A 20,826-nucleotide genomic window follows, 5' to 3' on the forward strand; every position below is an offset into this window, starting at 1 on the left:
CATTCATTTCTTTTTTTTATTTTGGATACTGTTCAGAGCAGAATGAAAACACCTGATCTCTTTCATGTGATATTCAGGGGTAACTCTATTTCAAGGGCAAATCATACACCAGCTTTTTTACTAAGCCTGCAGCTCTCAAGGTAAAATAACTGGTTCTGAGAGATTTCCTGTGTGCAGATGATGTAGCCTTGGTTGCCCACAGTGAATCTTCCCTGCAGATCTCGTGGGCAGATTTTCTGAGTCATGTTAGAGCTCTGGGATAGCAGTTAGTCTCAGGGGGGTCTTTTACATGTGCTTGGGGAGGTGGAGGGCAACACTTTAGAGTAGCTCCAAGAGCATGGGGATACTGATACATGAGACTCAAAGGTTGGCTGTCGTGTGGTAATTAGCACACTCCAGCAGGCTTGATTAATCGAGTCTGCTCTGACATGCTGTAATTGCAGCGTGTTGGAGCAGCCTCCGCACTTGTGTGTATACACCCAGGAAGACTGTAATCATATAGCAAGGGGTGGAAGAACCAATACCTTGACAATATGAAGTCATTCAGCATCAGTGTAGAAAGCCGTGAGGAGTGTGCAGAATCCCATCCGATCTGGAGGGAACATCTGGCACTGGGTGCAGCTCAACATGAAGTGGCTTTGATGCAGAGGATGGAAGCAAAGTGAGAAAGAAAGCAGTGTGCTGCAAACTTGGGCTCCAACTCAAGACAACATATGGATCTGTGAAACTTGTAACAAGATGTGTTGCTCTTGAATTGGGTTTGTTGGCCGCAAATGGATTAATCAGGCACCTGAATAGACTTCTTATGTATACACCATGATCCAAAGGGTCAGTGGTTGCCTGGTACTCTACTACTACAGCTCATAATAATAGAGTGTAACAAAACTTAGTTTTTGATAGTATTAATAAATCAAGGCATGCCTAGGTCAGCTGTAGACAGTCCTATCCGTAGCGTAAGTAGCCGGGCAAGGAAGTTTCCTTTGTTCTTGCCATATACGTAACTTTAAAAGGATACTGTCAGTTTGAAATGTAGTAGCTTGCAGGCAGTCCCTAACATCAGGCTCAGTTTAAAAAAAAAAAAAAAAAAAGTGAGAATAAAAGGAAAAAGTATTGGTACAAGGGAGACATAATGTTAGTATTGTTTAGTATTATACTTAAGATTGACTGCCCTCTGATTCTAACTCATGCTGGCACATCTGTTTTCTTTCAGCTTTCAGGTCTAGATTTCAAAGTTCCTAATATCTTCAAGTTCCTTAGAACAATGTCCCTGGTAGCAACAACTCTGATAGCATTCTGTCTTTTTCTTTTCTCTGCAGGTGGCCTCCTGATATCAGCAGCACATTTTGGAGCATATGTATGTGGTACAGATATAGACTATAACACAATTCATGGATTAGGTATGCTGAATATTTCTAAATTACTTTATTGTAACCATTCTGCTTTTAAGTACCATCTGAAGTTAGTAGTTGTAGATTAAGGCATGAAAGGTTGCATTCTTTTTTACGGGCCTTACTTTTTGTAATAAGAGATTTTACTGGCTTGCTTACAGACATCCCAGCTATATAGTATTCTAAGTATTAAATCTTTGTAAAATTATGAACACGGGTGCTTGTTTTGAGGATTTTTAATTTTAATTTTTCTAATATACGAGGAAGTCTTAACATCCAGGATGAAGAACATGTAAGGGATGTGATCTAGAGCCATGGGAGCTGATGTGGTTTGATGTATGGTGAAGGTAGTGGGTGGACTGGCTGGGTGAGCCACTACACATCAGCCAGCAAGTCATATGGAGAAGCATAGCAAGGTTCTTCCCACACTTCTGAGACTGACTGAATGGATGAAGTTATGCTTTGAGACTTGTTTTTTCTTCCATTGGATGCTGAATTTTAATCTCCTCATCTTGCATACCAGTTTGTATTGGCTCTGATTATTGAGTGCTGCTGGCTTCAACATTTTGAACTTGTATAAAGGTAAAGGTATAGAACATTATTGTAATGTGCCTAGTTATATTAGTACAGTGTAGAGTAGTGGAATCCAGTATTACAGCTGTATGTTTACAGTGAGATGCTATGCTGTGTTATACTCCAGGTGTAAATATGTTGCTTTGCACACAAGAGGAGGGGAAGTTCTCTTCATATTAAAATTAGAGACAGATGTTTTCTCTCTTCCTGCTAAATCCCTGGGAAGTACTTTCATGGTGAGAAATGCTTATTGTCACCCATATCACAGCTATGTATATAATCCAGCTTTGTTTTCTGTGTTAAATTTGGAGAATTGGTTAGCTGCTATTAGCTTAATAAAGGGTTTTTAAAAACACAGAGCACTGTTAGTATGAGCTGCACTATCCTGTTGTGTCATATTAAAGCAGTAGCTATTATACTTTAGGTTTTGAAAGGTGTTAACAGTATTTTACTTCTCTGAGAGATTCTAGTTGGAAACTAAATATGACTTCTGAATCGGCTTGTGTATGATGTGTACCAATGTCTCATAAATGAACTTTGCTCACATTCCCTCTAAATAAGGGAGTTCTGTTGCATCATCCTCCCTCTCATCTATGTAAGGAAAACAATATGATCTTTTTCGGTTGAATAGTGAAATTTTTTTACGCTTCAGAAATTAAGCACAATCTCTTGCAGTAATAAGTAGAACCAGAGTAGAGAAAAAAGCCCTTGTATTGCTTTTTATTTGAGGCAACTAACTCCTGTCAGGGGTATGCAACCTCAACAAAATGACCCACCCTGGGTCAGGGGCAGGCCAGTAGGTGGATGTTAGGTCTTGGCCTCTGTCACTGCTTGCTCCTGTGGTGGCACAGAGGGAGTGCTTGCAGCTGAAACTCCACATCTGCAGACCATAACTTGTCAACCCCTTGTTTATGTTATGAAAAAAATAATGGAAAATAAGAACACTTTGGCTGCAACTTGTTTTTCTTGAACTGTGCTCTTTCTTTTTTTCCTATAGGCAAGGCTAGCAGAAAGAACCAGAAATGGAGAGGACCAGATGAAAATATCAGAGCCAACCTCCGGCAGTATGGTTTAGAGAAGTGCTACCTTGATGCTCTGGTGTCTGATGCATCAACACCTATATGGAGGAAGGGGGTGCTGTTTGATGCAATAATTACTGATCGTAAGTTTATTAGCGTCCCAAATGTAATGACTAATTATGTAATTTAACTAAAAGATTACTGCTGGTGTATTTGATCACTTTCACACCTACCTGTGACTAGCATTAGCAGGAGGATATTGAATCTTTACAAAAGTGAAGGGTGAGTTGGTATCTGAGAATCAAAAGCCAGTACACAGGGCCAGCCTGCTGGCCTTGCATTGAGCAGAAACTTACTGTGCCAGTAATCCTGCTGACTACACTTGGAGTGCTGGTGGCTTGAGTTACTTATTTAGCCTGTGTACAGGCATAATTTAAGTGTAAGAACCTGTATAGAATAGACTGGAACCTGGCTTTTAATTAGCCTAAATTGCAGAATCCACATATCTCTTGAAAAGAGTCCTCCAGATACAATCTAGAGAATTCCATATTAGAGATGATGACTGTTAATAGTAACGTTGTAGAAATTGAGGCTGCATTTTGACTATATCAAAATGTATTCTGAGGACATAACTAAATGTGAGCTCTGTATCGGAGCACTACAGTAAGCTCTGGTTAATTCACCATTCCAAAGGGATACGAATAATGATGAATTATTTTTTGGTGACCAGTTATTAGGAAGCTGATATTTCTGGGTGTTGAGGGGCTGGCAGGGCAACAGCCAGTTAAACCAAAGTAATGAATTATCACACAAGCTTATAAACAAGAGTTTACTTAATTTATATTACACTCTAACATTCTAATCTTTTTCTATTGGTTCCTATATTGAAATACTTCACAGTCTCACTATATCCTAGGGCTTAATTAAGACAAACTGCTATCTGGAATAGCTTCTTCTACATTTGTAGATGCATTTGCACTCTGGTGCTCTAATAGCTTGGTCCAAAGCCCATCGAAATGAGTGGAAAAGCTCCCATTGATTTCACTGGGTTTTGGTTAAGTGCTGATTGAAATGTTTCCATACTAGAATTTTAATGCATTTCGTGCACACTTAATACCAGCATTGGTAGAGTAGATTGAAGGGTTGTCTGCTGTTTTTAAAACATAATTACGAGGCACTGTTCTGAATGGGGTGCAGCACAGTCTGATGGGCATTATAGTCCTAGGACTTGTTCCTGGGATGTCTTGACCTGCTCAGTGACTTAGAAGATCAGTGAAGACTTAAATTCTGTTACCTTGCTCATGGCAAGCATAACTTTTCTTTCAGCATGGTCCACTTGATTTCACTGGGTCTGCTTGCCAATATGAAAAAGGGTAGCACATTAGAGTGTGTTAGTGTATGCTACTGTTAGTTTCTACATCTCAAAAATGGAGATATAAGTATTTTCCTGATGTTTATGGTAAGAACATTAGGAAAAACTTGAGGTTTTGTAGAGATGTTGAGAATTAATATTTGTACAACCTTCAAAATCTGTTGAGATATAAATATATATATCTATCTAAGAATAAAGACTTGCCATTGGTATAGTATTTTAATATATGTTAAATGTCCATAATTACTACAATTTTTAACTTTTTCAAAATGTTTCAGATTCATTGTCAGAGGTATGTCATCTTGAAACTAAACAAGGGAAGAGGATTAGGTGGGTTCCTTGTTGAAAATGTAAAGAATTTCTTAGACAATAAAACCGTTTAAAAAAAGGCATGACATACTTAATATATGGCAAGCATACTGCATATGGCAAGTATACTGACAAGACCATTCTGAAGTAACTTAAAAAAATCCTTTGGAACATGAAACATTTTGTAGAAGTTAATTTAGTAAACTCTTATTTTGTAATAGCCACCACAAGTGTACTGTTAAATAATTTCATTACGTTATTTGTACAAAAGATTAACTCCTTTTCTTTCTTACGTACTTGTTCTGTATAGCACCGTATGGCATCCGAGAGGCAACTAAAAGAGTTGGATCCCAAAAAGAAATCTCTAAATCAGCAGAGAAAAGGTAGGTGAGCCTTTTATCATTGTAAAAATTCCCTAATAAAGAACCAGCCATAGCAATGAAAAATATTTCTAATATTGTGGTTTGACCATAGAAATAAAAGAAAAGTTACTCTTTGCTGCATTGCTAGCAAATTTATTATGTCAGTACCTCTTCATAAAACCCCCTTCTTTGACCTGTAGCCTTGACCGTTTCTAGAGTGGTTTCCTAGAGTCCAAGTCTAGAATCGGAGTACCAGACTTCCTCTTATGCTGTACAAAGTAGCTTTACTTCAGCCTCTCTGTTCTCCAACATGCCTACCAATGGCTGGTCCATTATAGGATTCCTTCTAAAACTGACTTTTCTATTTGTTTGACCTGCTTGTCTCTTGGTTTTCTCCTGCGTCTCTCCCTCTGCTCTCATGCAGTTATACCATTCTTTACCCTGGCAGTTTCTCTCCACAGTCAGTATAGCAGCTTCTCTGCTATTTGGCCATTCTTGATTTTTCTGTAGTTATATTTCAGAAGCGTTCTTGGTTGAGTAGTTTCCTCTTGAAAAGTAGAATTTTCAAAGGCACTGGAAAAATTGGGAATTGTTGTTAATCTTAATGGAATGGCACATATCAGTCCCTTAGGAAACTTTTAAATGTCAGACTGTTTTAAAGAAAACAAAATTAAATTGTGGATATTGCCTGTTCATTTTTTTTAATATCATCTAGCACAGAAAATCACGTCTTCGTTTCCTCCAACTACCATTTGAGTGATATCTTTTTTGACCTGTTAAAGTTTTCAGCAGAATACCTGGTGATGGGAGGAAGATTAGTTTACTGGCTGCCGGTATACAGACCTGAGTATGTATTCTTCTGATTGCTTTGATTTCTGATATGTAGCATGTTGATGTAAATATGAGAGTCTTGATGTGATTTCAGGGTTAAATCTGAAGCTCAGATCACTGAGGTTTAAAAGCAAGGATCAGACCAATTGTGATTAGTTAAAGGAGAGCAGATTTTTTAAAATAATTTTTGGAAAGAGAGATCTCTCTCCTTGCTAGAACACTCACTTGAGTTTCCTTATAAAACTTGGTGCTGGTAAAGCCTGGGAAATGAGATTCTTAGAGCCCAGGTAAATGTGTGAGCTAAATGCACATAGTTACTATTAAAAGACATTAATAAGTAGTTGCTAGATGCCCATCTGAAGGTAAGTCCTGTAACAGGGCTTGCTCATAGATATAATAAAATAGGAGTTCACATCACTAGCTTACCTATTTCTAGAACTTGGCCTGTTGATCAGAGAAGCTTTAGGCCAGTGATTCTCAATAAGGATGCTGTGATATTCTTTCAAGGATACTGTGCAATATTAGCACTGTTAGGTATATAAAAGCCTACAAATGATTCGCAAGGTAAACCCAGAGATTTCAGATACAAATCTGTAATGCCAGGTAAATTCTGTCTGCTTGTTGTCTTTCTGAGTTCTTTGCGACACAAGAATTTCTCTATTATTTTTCCATAATCCAAAAAAAAAAGTGACAACTAAGAGGTGGCATTTTCTGAAGGGTGTCTTAAGTCTAATGAGGGGTGCTTTAAGTCTAAAAATGTTGAGAATCACTGCTTTGGTCAATGTAATTTCTTTCCCATGGGAGTCCAAAAGTTAAGTTACTGAGACATCATTGGCAAACATAAGAAACTGCTCAGTAAGGGGGAGACAGACCTGTAGAGGGCAGAAAGTTGCTTGATTTCTAGCATCATAGCCTTGAATTAGGTCTGTGATGGCTAGAAGTTGGGTGTTTCTCTATGTGGGGATTTAGCTTGGATGGAATCTGTAAGGGTGAGCTGACAATCCTTAGTGTGAAGGAAAAAAGGGCATTTAAGTCCTAGAACCTCAGGAAAGGCCAGGGGCCCAATCCTTCTTTTTTTTTCCCCCCCGCCCCCCGGAGCCTGCCTGGTCTCCCATGGCTAGGGAGTGAGGTGCTGGCGGGTCTCACAGCCCCTGAGCTATGTGGCACCCCAGTGCTTCCTTCCACAGCAGCTGCGCCCCTGGGCAGCACTCACTCGCTGGCATCCCACCCGGGTGGTCCCAGGGGGTGCTGCCATCACGGAGCAATGCACCGGGGTCCCCTGTAGCTCACGGCCCACTGGCAGCTCACCCTCTGGCCATGGGAGAGGCAGGCAGGCTCCAGGGGGAAATCGGACCCTTAAATGGGTTTCCCCACCCCCTTTGGCAGAGGCTGCCTACTTTGTGGTGGGGGGCCCCAGTGCTCTGACTTTCCTGCATATCTGTTTGAAATGCTTTAAGGTCTATAATAATAACATGCTTATTCTGTCTGCCTGGAGCATGATGGTTGTTTCAGTAAACATTGCGATTGGCTGCCAAGACAACCAATCAGAGTGCTCTGGACAGACAGAATGAGCCTATTATTATTATGGATTTTGTGAATTGCTAGTTGTGAGGAGGGCTAGAAAGAGGAAGTTTTTGGCAGCTGAGCAGAAAGTGTATAGGAAATGGTGTGAGAATATGGGGTAAGTATTAGGGGTGTACGAAACAGGCCGTATTCGATTTGGATTTGTATTCAGCCCAAACCAGGGACAGAGATTTGATTCACTGATTCGGATCACTGTCCTGATTTGATTCAGCCGAATCCAAATCTGAAGATTTGATGCTGATTTGGAGAATCAGTGATTCAGCCATAAACATGTCTTTAAATGTGTTTTCTACATATCTTGAGGTACCAGGTGCAGCTTGTGAACACTGTGATGGTGGGGTGGATGGAGGGGTATGTGCAGGCCCCCTGTGCGCTCGGCGGCAGACATGGAAGTGGACTGGAAGTGCTTCTGGTCCACTTCTGGGTCTGCTGCCAAGTGTGCTGGGCACCCCCCTGCACTCCTGTGGGATGCTCTATCTGTCCCAGCATCATGGCATTCATGAGCTTCTTGAGACATGTAGAAAAAACATTTAAAGCTATGTCTATGTCTGAATCATCAACTCTTTCCAAATCTCTCCGAATTGATTTGGAGGGTTCTGATTCAGTTCAGAGAGATGAAAGGATCTCCTGATTCGATTCTGATTCAGAGATTCGGCTGCTGAATTGGTCCAAATCTCTGCCGAATCAAATCAGCGACCAAAGCTTCACACAGCCCTAGTAAACATAAGCGTATTAGCTGGATGCTTGCAATAAAATGTTGAACAGTAACATGACTGATAATATAGATAGTTAAGTTGTCACCTGTAGGCTTCATAGTTGACCTGTTGAAATGAATGGGACTCTTTAGATCTCTGATCAGTTATTCTAGGACAGTGGTTCTCAACCTTTTTTACCATAGGGCTGGCTGGGCAGTTCTCAGTCAGTCCATGGGCCGCATCCAGCTGGTGGTACCAGTCTGGTGCCTAGGTCCTGGTGCAGTGGTCCCCAGGTGGGGAGGAAGAGGAAGTATGGATTAGCTCCAATCCAGGGCCGTGAGGGGGCAGGGACATGGCCTGGCCCCACAGGGGTAGGGGTTGCAGCTCCACACGGCCCCAACTAGTCATGTGGTACTTAGCATTTAGGAATTTGGCAGGGAGGGGTGGCTGTATTAATGGCCACCATTCCTCCATCGCCAGATTTCTTGATCCATACAGAGCCCCATGGGCCAGATGCGATGGTTCGGTGGGCTGTATTTGACCTGCGGGCTGGAGGTTGAGCACCCTGTTTTAGACTATCAGCAGGCTCAGTTCTTTAAATTCATTTGAATAGGTTACGAAGTACAAATTTTGGTTTTGGAATACATAAGACTCTATCTGTTGCTCACAGGGACAAGATAAGTTTAATCTAACGTTTCAGTCCCAATAGGTGTTCTTTACTGGAATCTATCAAATAGCATACACATCATATTAAGCCTCAACACCTCTTGTATCAAAGGGCTTTTGTAACTGAAATTTGGTTTGGATAAAGGTAACAGGAACTTTAAATGTAAGTATCTATGTCTAAGTAACTTCATATGTAGAAACCCAGAAAAAATGCTTATTCCTTATCACAAGACCCTTTCTATAGACAGGACATGCTGTCTTCCTGTATGGTATGCAGGAAACTCCTGATTCTGTGGTTGCACCGTGGTGATGTTTCGTCAAACTATAACACCTGAGCACTAGCATGGAAACCAAAGGGATATCCTTTTAATATTCTGGAGCTAAAAATCTGATGTGAAATATATAGTTGTTTTATGATGGTAATTTTTACAAACATGGATGTCAAAGGCTAGTTCAGAGGATCTATACTATGTAGCTTGCATGCTTCTTTGAATGTTGGAATGAATATTTTTGAGGTTCTGTTTTCTTGGAAAATAACAAGTGCAGACTAAAAACACCTTGCCTACTTATATTCTGCAATTCATTTTTACAGGGTTTATCTATATATTTATTTCTGGCTGCTGTGCATGTTTGAATTCCTGCATCTTAAAAAATACCAGTACATTTTGTATGTTAGGATATCAACATTATTTCTGTAGCTATGCAACTAATAAATTAGGGTCCCAGTCAATGAGCAGAGGAGCAACCTCAAAGGGTGGAGCCAGGTGACTAGGGTTACAAATTCTGCGGTCTGTTTTGGATGGGCCAGTGACTTGTCTTGTGCCATAGTTTTTTCTGTCTGTAAAACAGAACCTACATGTATATGTATATGTAATATATATGTATATGTAATACAATTTGAAATTCTTCAAAAAAATAAAAAATCACAACAAATGATTATGAATATGTTCAAACACAGCAAATATCCATTTCTAATGTTTTGTGTAGATTTTCATGTTAAAAAATCAACAATTTGGGAGAGGAGAAAGGGAAAAAAACCAGCTATTGAATAGTCCAAGCTGTCAGGTATTCATTGACTACATCTGCTTTCCTGTTTTGTCTGTGGTAATTTTATTTCTTTTTAAACTAAAATCAAAATGGGTTTTTTTGTTAAACAATTGCAGCTATTCTTATTTGCCAGCATTCTGGGATTTACCCAGTGGCGTTATGATTACCTGTGGAAAGAACTGTATTTATTAATGCTAACAGACAAGAAAGTGTTTTAACCAAGTGATAACAATCTCTTGCTTTGAAAGATAGCATCACACTCCAAAATAGATTATTCTTTCAATCTGACATTGAAGTCGTTGTGACTAAATTCTTCTAATTCTTTTGCTGTCGTGCTTTTGCATAGTTTTGAAGAGAAACTTTTAAGATGCGGTGGCAGAGTGCCCACCTTTGTAGGAGTGATAGACAGTTGGACAGTATTGGATGTATCAAACATCTTGCATAATTGTAAAGTAAGGTAAGAAGTCTTTGGGTTGTTTTCTGTCTACAGTTTGTTTAGGCTTCACAGTGCATCAGGCATTACCAGATTTCAGGCACAAGTGATTCAGAGGGTGTATTTGAAGGGTTGTTTGAGAGGGTTCATGGACCTCACAAACTGAAGCCTTTTGTTTCTTCTTGTAGAGTTAATGCAACGGAGGGCCTACCATCTTATGCTACTTCTGAGCAATTTTTAAGAAGAAACTTCATAGTGTTTCCCATTACCTTCTCCTTGTCAAGCAGGTGTTTCCAGTGTGACAGTAACCCTGTACCATGTTGAGATTTTGTCTAAAGTGACACAGTGCTCCAGTTGATATTGTCCAAAGTGACACATGGTACTCCCATTGTTAATATTGTGGCTTTGCTCTTTGTGATAGGGTATATGTGTATCCATACCTTCATTCGGAATCTATATACTTACAAAAGAAATTTTGATCAACACAAGTGTTAAAATAGCTCTTGAGAAAAATGACCAGATGGTTTTCCCCCTCTTGAGCTATAGCCTGAAGTTGGGCAGAAGGCAGGGTAGATTTTTACCTTTATAGACCAATTAAACCATAGATGTATAGCATAAGCCTTTGTAAGCAGAGGGCTTACTTTATCAGATGCTGTGAAGAGACTGCAAGAGGCACTGCTGCTAAATAAAAAGCAGTGATTAGAATACAAAGATTAGGGAAAGAGGGAAGAAAAAGGAGAAGCTGCCAAGAGAGGCAAGGTGGGTAAGATAGAGAAAAATGAAGTAGTCATCCCATTGAGGGATGTGCATCTTTATAAAAGCTAAGCCAAGGAATGGGATGAAAAATCTGTAGTCTCAGTTTATACCATACTTAACACAATCCAGACTGTGGACAATTTCTTGTTCCAAAATTTCCCATTCAAGTTAGATTTTAAAGGTTTTGTTGTTTTGTTGTCCATGAACAGCCACTCTGAAGTTGGCGATGGAATATCCAGCAAGGTTAAAATGTTCTGCCACAGGTTTGTGTGCATCTCTGGTACTGGTGACAGGTAGATGTTTATTCATTCTTACACATACAGATTGCACGATCTGTCCAATGTAGACAGCAGAGGGGCACTGCAAGTAGGTGATGGGGTATACAGTGTGATAGAGGTTCAGGTAAATAAACCTCAAATGTTATAAATTGTGTTATTTGGTCCAGTGATAATACCGACTTTACTGATGGGGGGCACAGCTGGCATCTGGGTCCAGAGCAAAGTCTGGTGCTTTGATGAAAAGAGGAGTCGGGTAGTCTGTTGCTGGAGACACCATTGGAGGTTTGGGAGCATGACAGGTTTGTTCCCTGTAGTTACCTTGAGATGGTTATTTTCCAGGAGAGATTGGAGGTCATTAACTATGTGTCTTAGGTGTCCAAGCTAGGGGCTGTACGTGACAATCAAAGGGATTCTGCTGTCCTTGTGTTGTGGTTGGTATTGCAGTAGGTTGCAGCAGGGTGTGAGTCTGGGTCTGGCTATACTATGGTAGGGTCATCATAAGTAGTTAATTGGGTTTCAGATCACATTATGCTCAGACTTCTGCAAACTAAGCAGCAGTGTGGGGAACAACAATAACAGAATATGCTTATTTTAGCTACAGTTGGAGGTGGGCTGTGACCCATTTCAGGGCTTGGTTATAAATCATTTTGAGTAGATGAACTGAGTAATGATTAAAATGTGAGTCTTGTATCCAGGGGAGATACTGTTCTCCTGCCTCCCAGTATCATTATGTGAAATAAGGTATTAAGTAATATTTATTTTAGGCTATTTTTAGAAAAAAACAGAACCGTTTACAATGATTAAACTGGTAAGATCTTCAGGGCTCCGTATTTGTACAGTATTTAGCACAGCTTGGGTCCCTGCGTGCTTCTAGAATCCAAACGTTAATGGTGTTTCTGATTTTAATGTTTTTGGGTTCCACAAACTAGAAGTTGCATGAAATTTCCTAGGCTCCCGGTAGATATTATACTTACGATACAATTTAACACTTTAAAAATTGTTCTATAAATAGAACCCTCTCATATGTTCAGGGATTAATGGTGCAACAAAATGAGAAACCAGTCATTATCTCATTTTGTGGAACGCTTTTTTGGAACATCACACTGTAAATTCAATGTGCGGCAGTGGGGCTTGGCTGACAGCCACATTGAGCAGCCGTGCATGAGGTATATGCAGCAGCTTTAGGTGCTGGTGCCAGGAGCCCATCAGTTGATGGAGCTTCCTGTGCCTCAGCAGGCTGATGGTTGCACAGTGCAGCCCTTCATGGCGGCACTGGGAAGTTTGCAGTATGCCGACACATGGGGAGCCCATCCAGCGGGCTGGAGTTTCTAGTCATAGTCCTGGGGCTCACCGTGACTTAGCACTTTTAAGATCCTTGCTCCTCAGTCCCAGAGAGAGCCTGAGAGCAAGGAAACAAACCAGCTGGGTTTGTCTGCACCTGGCTGAGCTGCCAGGTATGGGGTGGGTTAAACTACCCAATGGGAGAGGGAGAGGAAGCAGAAGCCCCTTGGGTCCCTGAGATGGGAACCTTGTTATTGTAACCCACTTGGGTTACAAGGTCCTATTAAAATATTTACACTGTTGGGATTGTAGGTCAGACTGCATCACACCATTATTTAACTATCTGTCAGGGGCCCTAATTATCAATACAACTACCACCAATACCATGCTTGAAACCTTCAGTGCAAGGAATTTTCCAAAGTTGCTATTTGTTGTACCCTGTACTTCTGTCTGGCAAGGCTTGAACTAGGCAGCCTGTTATGCAGTCTGCTTCTACTATCTTCAAGCCTGGCCTACTGTACCCCATCCTTGTCTTGCAGTTGTACACTTTTGAAAAGAGTGGTTTGTGTAGGAAGGAAGATAGGACCCATGTGGGATTTGTTGCTGTCCCCTTCCTTACCTCTGTTCTGCAACTGGAGACCATGTTTGCTGAGACCACTTCCCATAGGTATATACCATGAATAGAGGAAAGAATAAGGAAAGGTTTCCTACCTTCTAGATCTACCCACTAGGTTATTGTGTAAACAACGGACACTGACACCACTTTCTCTTGGGCCATGTTTTTCAGTGAATGTGGCATCAGCTGCTGTGCCTTGTGCTGAATCCAGGGATGTCTGTGTGTTAAGTATGCTCTGAAGAGGCCTATTGGTTTGGACCTCAGGAGACTTAAACATAGGTTGTCTTGGTTTGTAAATCCCAAAAGGCCTTGTGCACTGATCTGGTTTGCTCAGCCAAGACCAACTCAGCTGCTTGATCAAGATACCTTTATATTCCTGCTTTCCCTGATTAATATATTTATAGGTTCTCAAGTACTTCTTTCCCCTATCTCCCACCCATGCGTTTTATAAATCCTGAAGTGCACTTTGACATTTTAAGGATTGAGGGAAAACAATTCAGTGGATGCAGATTCTTGGAAGATAGTTTTCTTGCAAGATAGGGTTTCCTTAGAATAAGGTTACTTAATTGCATGTTTTTGTCCTCCTTTACAGAGTGTTTAATTGCATTAACATATAGTGCATTTTGTTAGCCAGCCCATGTTTATTACCCTCTGACATCCAGAGGCTAACAGATTTCCTTGAAAAAGCTTTTCCCACCTGACAAAGGAAATACAAGGATGTCAGTGGCCATTAGAGGTATCATAGATTGAAGTCCAGGAATAAGGCTCCTATCAGCTTGTATTGGTAGCAGTAGAAACACAAATTATAAAATACTTTAAAATAGAACAATTCCTAACTAACAGCATGAGCAATTTGTAAATATTTATAGAGAGATTTGTATGAAAACTGTGCCTGTTTACAATAAACTTTTTTTAAATCTATACCATGTCTTTTGTATAATAAGAAGATGGCTAATATAACTATGAATTCTGAAAACTGTCAGCATGCATTGTTTCTGAAAACTTAATAAGGCTATAAAATGCGTGGGAGCTTGTAGACTAAGCCAGTGTGAATAGAATGGTGTGTTTCAGTTGCACATGTTACAGTTCATAAGCTTTACAGCTTTTTGACTGCTTATTTCTTCCAGATATACAGAAGAGATTATACCCCAGCACCCATGCCTGAAACTTATTAGCAACTGTGAGCAGATGCTTTCCAGCCACACGTCAAGACGCTTGCTAACCATGGAAAAGGTGAAAGAATTTAAGGTAAATTGTTCCTAGTAGTGTTGTACAAAATAGTGGCTGTTAAATTTGTTAAGTGTTTTCTCTCTTCAGCATTTGATCTTCAGCTCTGCTGTGATTGAGACTTTTATATCTGGAATTAGAGGTTTTGTAAAATCACCATGTACCACTTCAAAAAAAAAAGAAAAAAACACATCAGGTTTTAAGTTGCTGATTTTAATCAAGCACTGTAAAGCAATGATTTGTTTTTTAGTTTTGGTAAACTTGTCATGCAGGGCACACTGGCTGACGGGGTAGGGAGGATCAGTTTGCCTTTGAGTTCAGTGGGGATTGTGAGTGTTTACCTTGGAAAACTTGGTCATTAAATAAACTATAGTCAGTTCTCTTACTTTCTCTTTAGTGGTAAGTTTAATGTTTAGTTCAGTGATAGAAGGGGCATGAACTTTGTGACAGTGGCATTTGTCATAATATCCTACCTCCAACTCCTCTATAGGAAAGGGAGGAGTTTTTTTAATACTTACAAGCTCTCCTGAGAAGTCTCTCAGATGAACAGGTCTTATCTTCTTGCTATTGTCTTCTGCTTAAACTCTGTTAAAGAAAACAAAAACTGAAGAACAGTTTGGAAGCACAGTATTAAGCTATGCCTGCACAAATGGATGTGTCCCGAGATGGAGAACACCGTGGGGTGGTAACTGGAGTTAGTGGGACTAGCTGTACACAAAGCAACAGCTGTTTTGAGAAACTACCATGGCCTTGGAAAAAATGACCCTGGAATAGAGCTAGGGCAGCGTTTCCCAAACTGGAGATTTACCTCAGTTCATCATGGACCATCATTGTCGCTTCCTGACCCCATGCTCACTATTGAAGAAGCCAGTGTTTTCTTGCAATAAACTGTTTGAGTGTTCCTGGCATTAGAAGGAATCCTTACCCATCATAGGAAGTGTGGAGGAGGAATGGATAAGTATCATGTCACTTCTTAACTAAACTACCAGCATTGGACTCTCTCTCACCTTGTATAGTCTTAACTAGTTGTAAAAAAGAAAAAGATTTTAAACAATGGGGAAGAGTTGAAGTAGATTCGTGTATGTAGGCCTGCAAGGGGCACGCGGTACCAACTCAGCGAAGTTCCTATCCTAAGACATAATACCCAACTTAAATTGTCAAGCAGCATTTAAGTTACTGTAACAAATTGCACATGTGTTTCCGTGCAAGTGCAGTTGACTTTGGCAGTAACAAACCAAGAGTTTTAAATTATCTGGAAAAATACATTTTTTTCTGTTTTATTTTGATACAGTGACAGGTTTGCCATTAGTAGTACATTCGGGTCTGTCTTTATGCAAATTCGTTCGTATGCAACAACCGTAGTTATACCACAAATTCGCTTTGTGTGAGAAAAATCTGATCTTATGCGAAGTTGGCAGGCAATGAGCTCCCTTCAGGCTGGCAGAGTTCCATCCTGCAGGGAGCTGGGAGGAAGCAGAAGGAAGGTGGTGAGAGAGGGGCACCACGTGCATGTGGCCCCAAGTAGCCTCAAGGGTAGCTTCAGCAGGTAAGTGGGGGGACAGGGGGGTGGGAAGAGTGGGGCCTTTGTAGAGAGGGAGCTGGGCAGGGCTGGGGCTGCTGTCCAGCTGAGGGGTGCTTGGGGCCCGGGGCTGCAGTGTGCAGCTGCAGGGCCCCAGCAGGGAGCAGGATGGAGCCTCTGATGGCTCGTTGTGGGGAGGGCCAGCTCCTCGCTGCTGCACACACTTTGAAGGGGAAGGAGCAGATGCACGGGCACAGTGGGCCCTGGCCCCGATCCTGGGCTTGGCTTAGCTCCTCTCCCTGTCTATTCCCAGCCCCCTACACCCCGCTACCCTGGCCATGCACTTCTTGTGCATGGGCTCATGCCTCTCAAAGAGCAGCAGACACAGGAGGCGCATCCCCAGGGCAGTGCAGGACAAGCAGCTGCCATTCCCTGCTGCCCTGCTTCCCTGCCTTGGGTGCTTCTCCAGCCCAGCAGGTGCAACCTGGCACGGCTAAGAACAGCGGGGCTGTGTGGAGAGGCTACAAGCTCCCTGCTGCACCGGGAGGCTGGAGAGGCGCCCGGGGAAGGGAAGCAGGGCAGAGCCAGGAGCAGTGAGCAGTCGGCATTTGCTGCTGCCCAGCTTCCCTCCCTGGGTGCTTCTCCCATGTGTGCCGCTGCTTGCAGCGCGGAGCTCACAGCCTCTCCGCACAGCAGTTATTATATTGTGTAATTACTGTTTGAATTTGTCATGGTTTGGTGGGGAGGCAGTAGAGTGGTGCTGGTACGTATCCCTATTAATTACATGCAGTAATAGATTCGCTTCATGTGAGGTTTTTTTGGAATGCAGCTCTTGCATACAGATCCGAGGGTACTCAAGAACCATATAGTCAAATTTGAAACACTTCACCTTCTGTTTATAGGCATTTGTTATTTAGCACTGTTGCTTGTTGTGTCACCTAGTGTTTTCTCTATTTTGTCAGTTCAATGGCTGTAGCAGTTAGTTTTGCTCGCCTGAGTTTAGTTGGCAGGCTTCTTCCTTAGATGAAACTATGCATTTGTCTCTGCTCGGGGATCCAGATGTCTTTTAGATAGCTTAAGGACACTGAAAAGTCATACCTTGATATGGGATGTGTCCAAGTAATAAGTAAAATTTGTATTGTTAATGTCTTCCACCAAGAAAAGTTTTTTGATAATTTCTAGGGTTTGGCATCATGGTCTCTAGGGTATCTTAATCATCATACTTCCTGTTCTTTTTCATATCAAGCTAGTTTTGTAGGATGGCATGAAGAAAGAGAACTGGACCTCTGGCAATTTTTTCTTGCTTGTGTGTTTTTATATGCCAGCATTCTGTGAGTGCCTCTTTAAGGCGTTTAATATCACATCATTTAATTAGGCACTAGTTTCTAGTGCATCTCATCCACAGTACTCAGAAAGAACTATGAAATTTTCATAAAGATAATGATATTTAGATTATACTTAGTCATCATGCAATATGTCTAGTATTTGCCGATATTATCAGTAATGAGTAAATTATATATGTTACAATAAATACCATATAAACACTCCAAAACCCTGTCTCAACAGGAGTTTGACCCGCGGTTGAAAAACTCATCAGCAATGAATCTGATTGAACTTGTGCTAAAAATCAGTTGAACTCTAATTTCAAGAAAGTATTTAATATGGAAGACAAAATTAGATACTAATTCAATTAAAAATATTGACATTGTAATTTTATAAGAATTTCAAAAACACCCCAGACTGATACAACAGTTCTTTTTTTTTCTAGTCCTGTTCAAAAATAAATCTTTTTCAGCTGATAAAAAGCTGCTATTTTTTTGTAAATTTGCAATAAAATGCAAGCTTATCTAGCACAAATTGGATAAAGCCAGTACAAAAAAAATTACTCCAACACACGCACTGAATGGACAGGAAGTTTTAAAGAAAACATTTTCAAGTTTTCTTTGGACGAAGGTACCTGTCACAAATTACTCCCGTCCCTCTGAATAAATTAATGTGGCCAAACTGGAGGATGACTTAATAGCCACTTAATTGTATGGATATGCATAAAATGAACACTGAGAAAACTGATGAATGAAAAAAAGTGAAGTTGATTAACTAAAGAAGGCAAGGTAGAACAGTATGTGCCAGGTGTCATCTTAGCTGAAGAGACAGAGTTAGATTAGTAATAAGGAATTCTAGTATTTGGAGACTGTAGGCATTCATGTAGAAGGACCAAAGTACATCCAAAAGCAAAGCATACAAGTGACTGTTTTCCAAGTAGCTTCAAATTTCTGTCACACTTGTGGCTTCTGATCTAGTAGAATCTGTTTTGTCTTATGTTTTAGTTTAAATGCAAGTTGGGCCAGTTGAAGCACTTTACATTGTGCCAAATTAATTTCCAAAATACATACAAAATCTATTTACATCACACAGCAGAAAATGTATACATAGATCTGTATTGCTTATATTTGGTTTCTAGTTTCAAAGTAAAATCGGGCAGAAATTATTTAACGCATTTAAAGATGGGACAAAACAATTTCCAGTATTTTTACAGAAATCATCTAGAGACTCCATAAGTATTCTTGAACGAACCAAGCAGTTAAACTTTTTAATTCCTGTCATACTGAGTATATATTTTACTCTTCCACTTACAAAGTTGCCTGTCTTCCAATTTTGTTGGAGAGTCATCAAGTCACTGTATCTGCCTTGCTACTACTATATTACATCAGGCTTTTAAACAGAAATATTTCATATCTGTTTTTCCTGGCAATTATGCTTCTGAAGTTTTTAATCAGTACCTTTGGACACAAGGTCAATAGAGGTAATGCTGATTGCACTTAAGAGACATGCCTAAAGATTGCAGGTCAAGATGGAAATGAGAATTTGTCTAACATGCTCATTCCTAACTGCCCATGAAAAAACTCTGGAGCAGAGTGCTTTAGAGATTTGCAGAGATAAATGATTCCAGCGTGTCTTTGTCATATGGTCACCCTAAGAAACTTTATTGATTATAAGTTTCCCCTACTGTATTTACCAGCTTCAGTTGCTAGATATGACCAACCCTGTTGTCCATAGTTTTGAAATGTCTTGGTGTTGTTTATAGCTGTATAGCATTAGTGCAAGTGGTTTCTATAGCTACTGTTCAGCACCAGATGTAGAGCAGTGGGAAGTTGTGATAAGGGTAGGAAGATTTTTTAAACAAAAGCCGGACATGGATAATTACCCTGAGGCTGAACTGAGGCCCACTAGATTCAGAAAAAAAACTTTTGCATTAGATTTTAATTCTTGCACAAAGTTAAATAATAACAACAACATAACAGACAGTTTGTTACTTTTAGTCTTTTTTCCCTCCTTCCCCATCTCTCTGATTTTTTGGCAATACACTGGTATATTTTTAGTGTTAGTTATAAAATAATCAGTATGAAACTACACAATCTTATAACCTGTAAGCAGTTAGCTGGCTTTTACTTTGACTTCAGCCTTGTTGCTTTTAATTGTTACAGGATGCATTATAAGCCATTTTAGGGCACGTGTTTTATAGAAACCAGCAGTTTAGCTGCAGACAGCTGCCCCTGGGGAGGATGTAGATGACTTGAGGTCAATACCAAGGATGTTGAAGAAATCATCATCTTGTTATCAAAGAACTTGACAGTGGGCAAAGGGGGACCTTCAGTATGACCCTTCATTAAAGGGAAAAATCTTGTGCTTTTTTGTAATGCTGCTAAAGAGGGGAGATGCTTACTCAAGTTAGTAGCTGCAGTTCCTTGTTGACCTCTCTGTGTGTCCCAGAGCAGTGCCTTCTAGGTAAATTTCACCAATTTGTCCACAATAACCATTAGATATTATACCTCTAATATATCAGGAAGCAAAGTGACTAACTTTCCTATTCTCACTATTTGTCCTCAAGTAGTATCGGCTATTGTAGTGTCCCATTTCCCTCCTCTTTCTAAAGTAAGTAATGTTGAGCATTAAGGAAAGGGAGTTAGAAGGTGATATTTAAAACATGAAAGTTCACCTCTTTGCCCTTGCCTTCTGCTTTGCTTAAAGAGCGGGTGCTAAGGGATCCCTTGTTGACGGAAGCTGGCAATTTACTGATCAAAGGGGATTTGACACCAATACTATACTGCGTGAAATCTGCTGTTCTGCTTTCTCCAGGTTTTATTCATTAACAAGGCCCAGGGACCTTCTGTAGCGAGCATGTGGAGAAAGAACATCTTTAAAAAATTGGTAGAATTACTTTTGCAAAAATAAAGCTCATATGTAAAATATACGGACTTCAGCTGTTGTTCAAAAGCAGATTTCAGTTGGGATGGTATGTATGATTTTCTGTGGACATCTGTCATTATATTCTGACTCCCAGTAATTAGTCAACACCCAGCAATATAATGATGCCATTTGAATAAATTACTTCAGAAAGATCTGGCATGTATTTGCTTTTGTGAGATTAAATGCAAACTATTGCCCATGTTCAGATTTTACCTGTTCAGTTTGCCATTTTTTTAGTGGTATTCCAGGGAAAAAAATAAATGCACCTCCTAAGTCCACTGGTTTGCCTGCTGTGTAAAATAGGTCTTAAATATTAGTATCAAAGTCTGAAATTGAGGAAAGAATTTGATATTGACCAGCTTGATTCTAGTTTTTTGCTACAGAATTACTGTATGTTCTTGCATACAAACGTACCTTTTCCTGAAATTCAGCTGCTGGAAATTGGAGTGCACATTACCATTGAGGACATATGGTAACAGCAGTTTCAGCTTCTGCCAGTGCTGCACATGAGGCTCCTTAGCTGCTGGTTGTAGAAACTTCTTGTCCTCCTCCCTACCCCTGCCAACCAAAGGCTTATAGGCAGTCCCTCGCAACAGAGGACCTTCCATGATTGCTTTATCTG

General features: G+C 40.4%; 1 protein-coding gene across 1 annotated transcript in view; it reads left to right on the forward strand.

Annotated features, from left to right (window-relative positions):
- Nucleotides 1-20,826, forward strand: part of TRMT11 (tRNA methyltransferase 11 homolog) — a 48,783-nt gene that overhangs the window by 21,968 nt on the left and 5,989 nt on the right. The window contains exons 8-12 of the mRNA XM_019537997.1: nucleotides 1,317-1,397; nucleotides 2,959-3,123; nucleotides 4,972-5,044; nucleotides 5,739-5,870; nucleotides 14,338-14,458. Coding sequence (XP_019393542.1) covers nucleotides 1,317-1,397; nucleotides 2,959-3,123; nucleotides 4,972-5,044; nucleotides 5,739-5,870; nucleotides 14,338-14,458 — 572 coding nt within the window. The remainder of the gene's footprint in view (nucleotides 1-1,316; nucleotides 1,398-2,958; nucleotides 3,124-4,971; nucleotides 5,045-5,738; nucleotides 5,871-14,337; nucleotides 14,459-20,826) is intronic.

The sequence above is a fragment of the Crocodylus porosus genome, unplaced genomic scaffold, assembly GCF_001723895.1.
Source record: "Crocodylus porosus isolate Cpor-Errol unplaced genomic scaffold, CroPor_comp1, whole genome shotgun sequence".
NCBI classification, from domain to species: Eukaryota; Metazoa; Chordata; order Crocodylia; family Crocodylidae; genus Crocodylus; species Crocodylus porosus.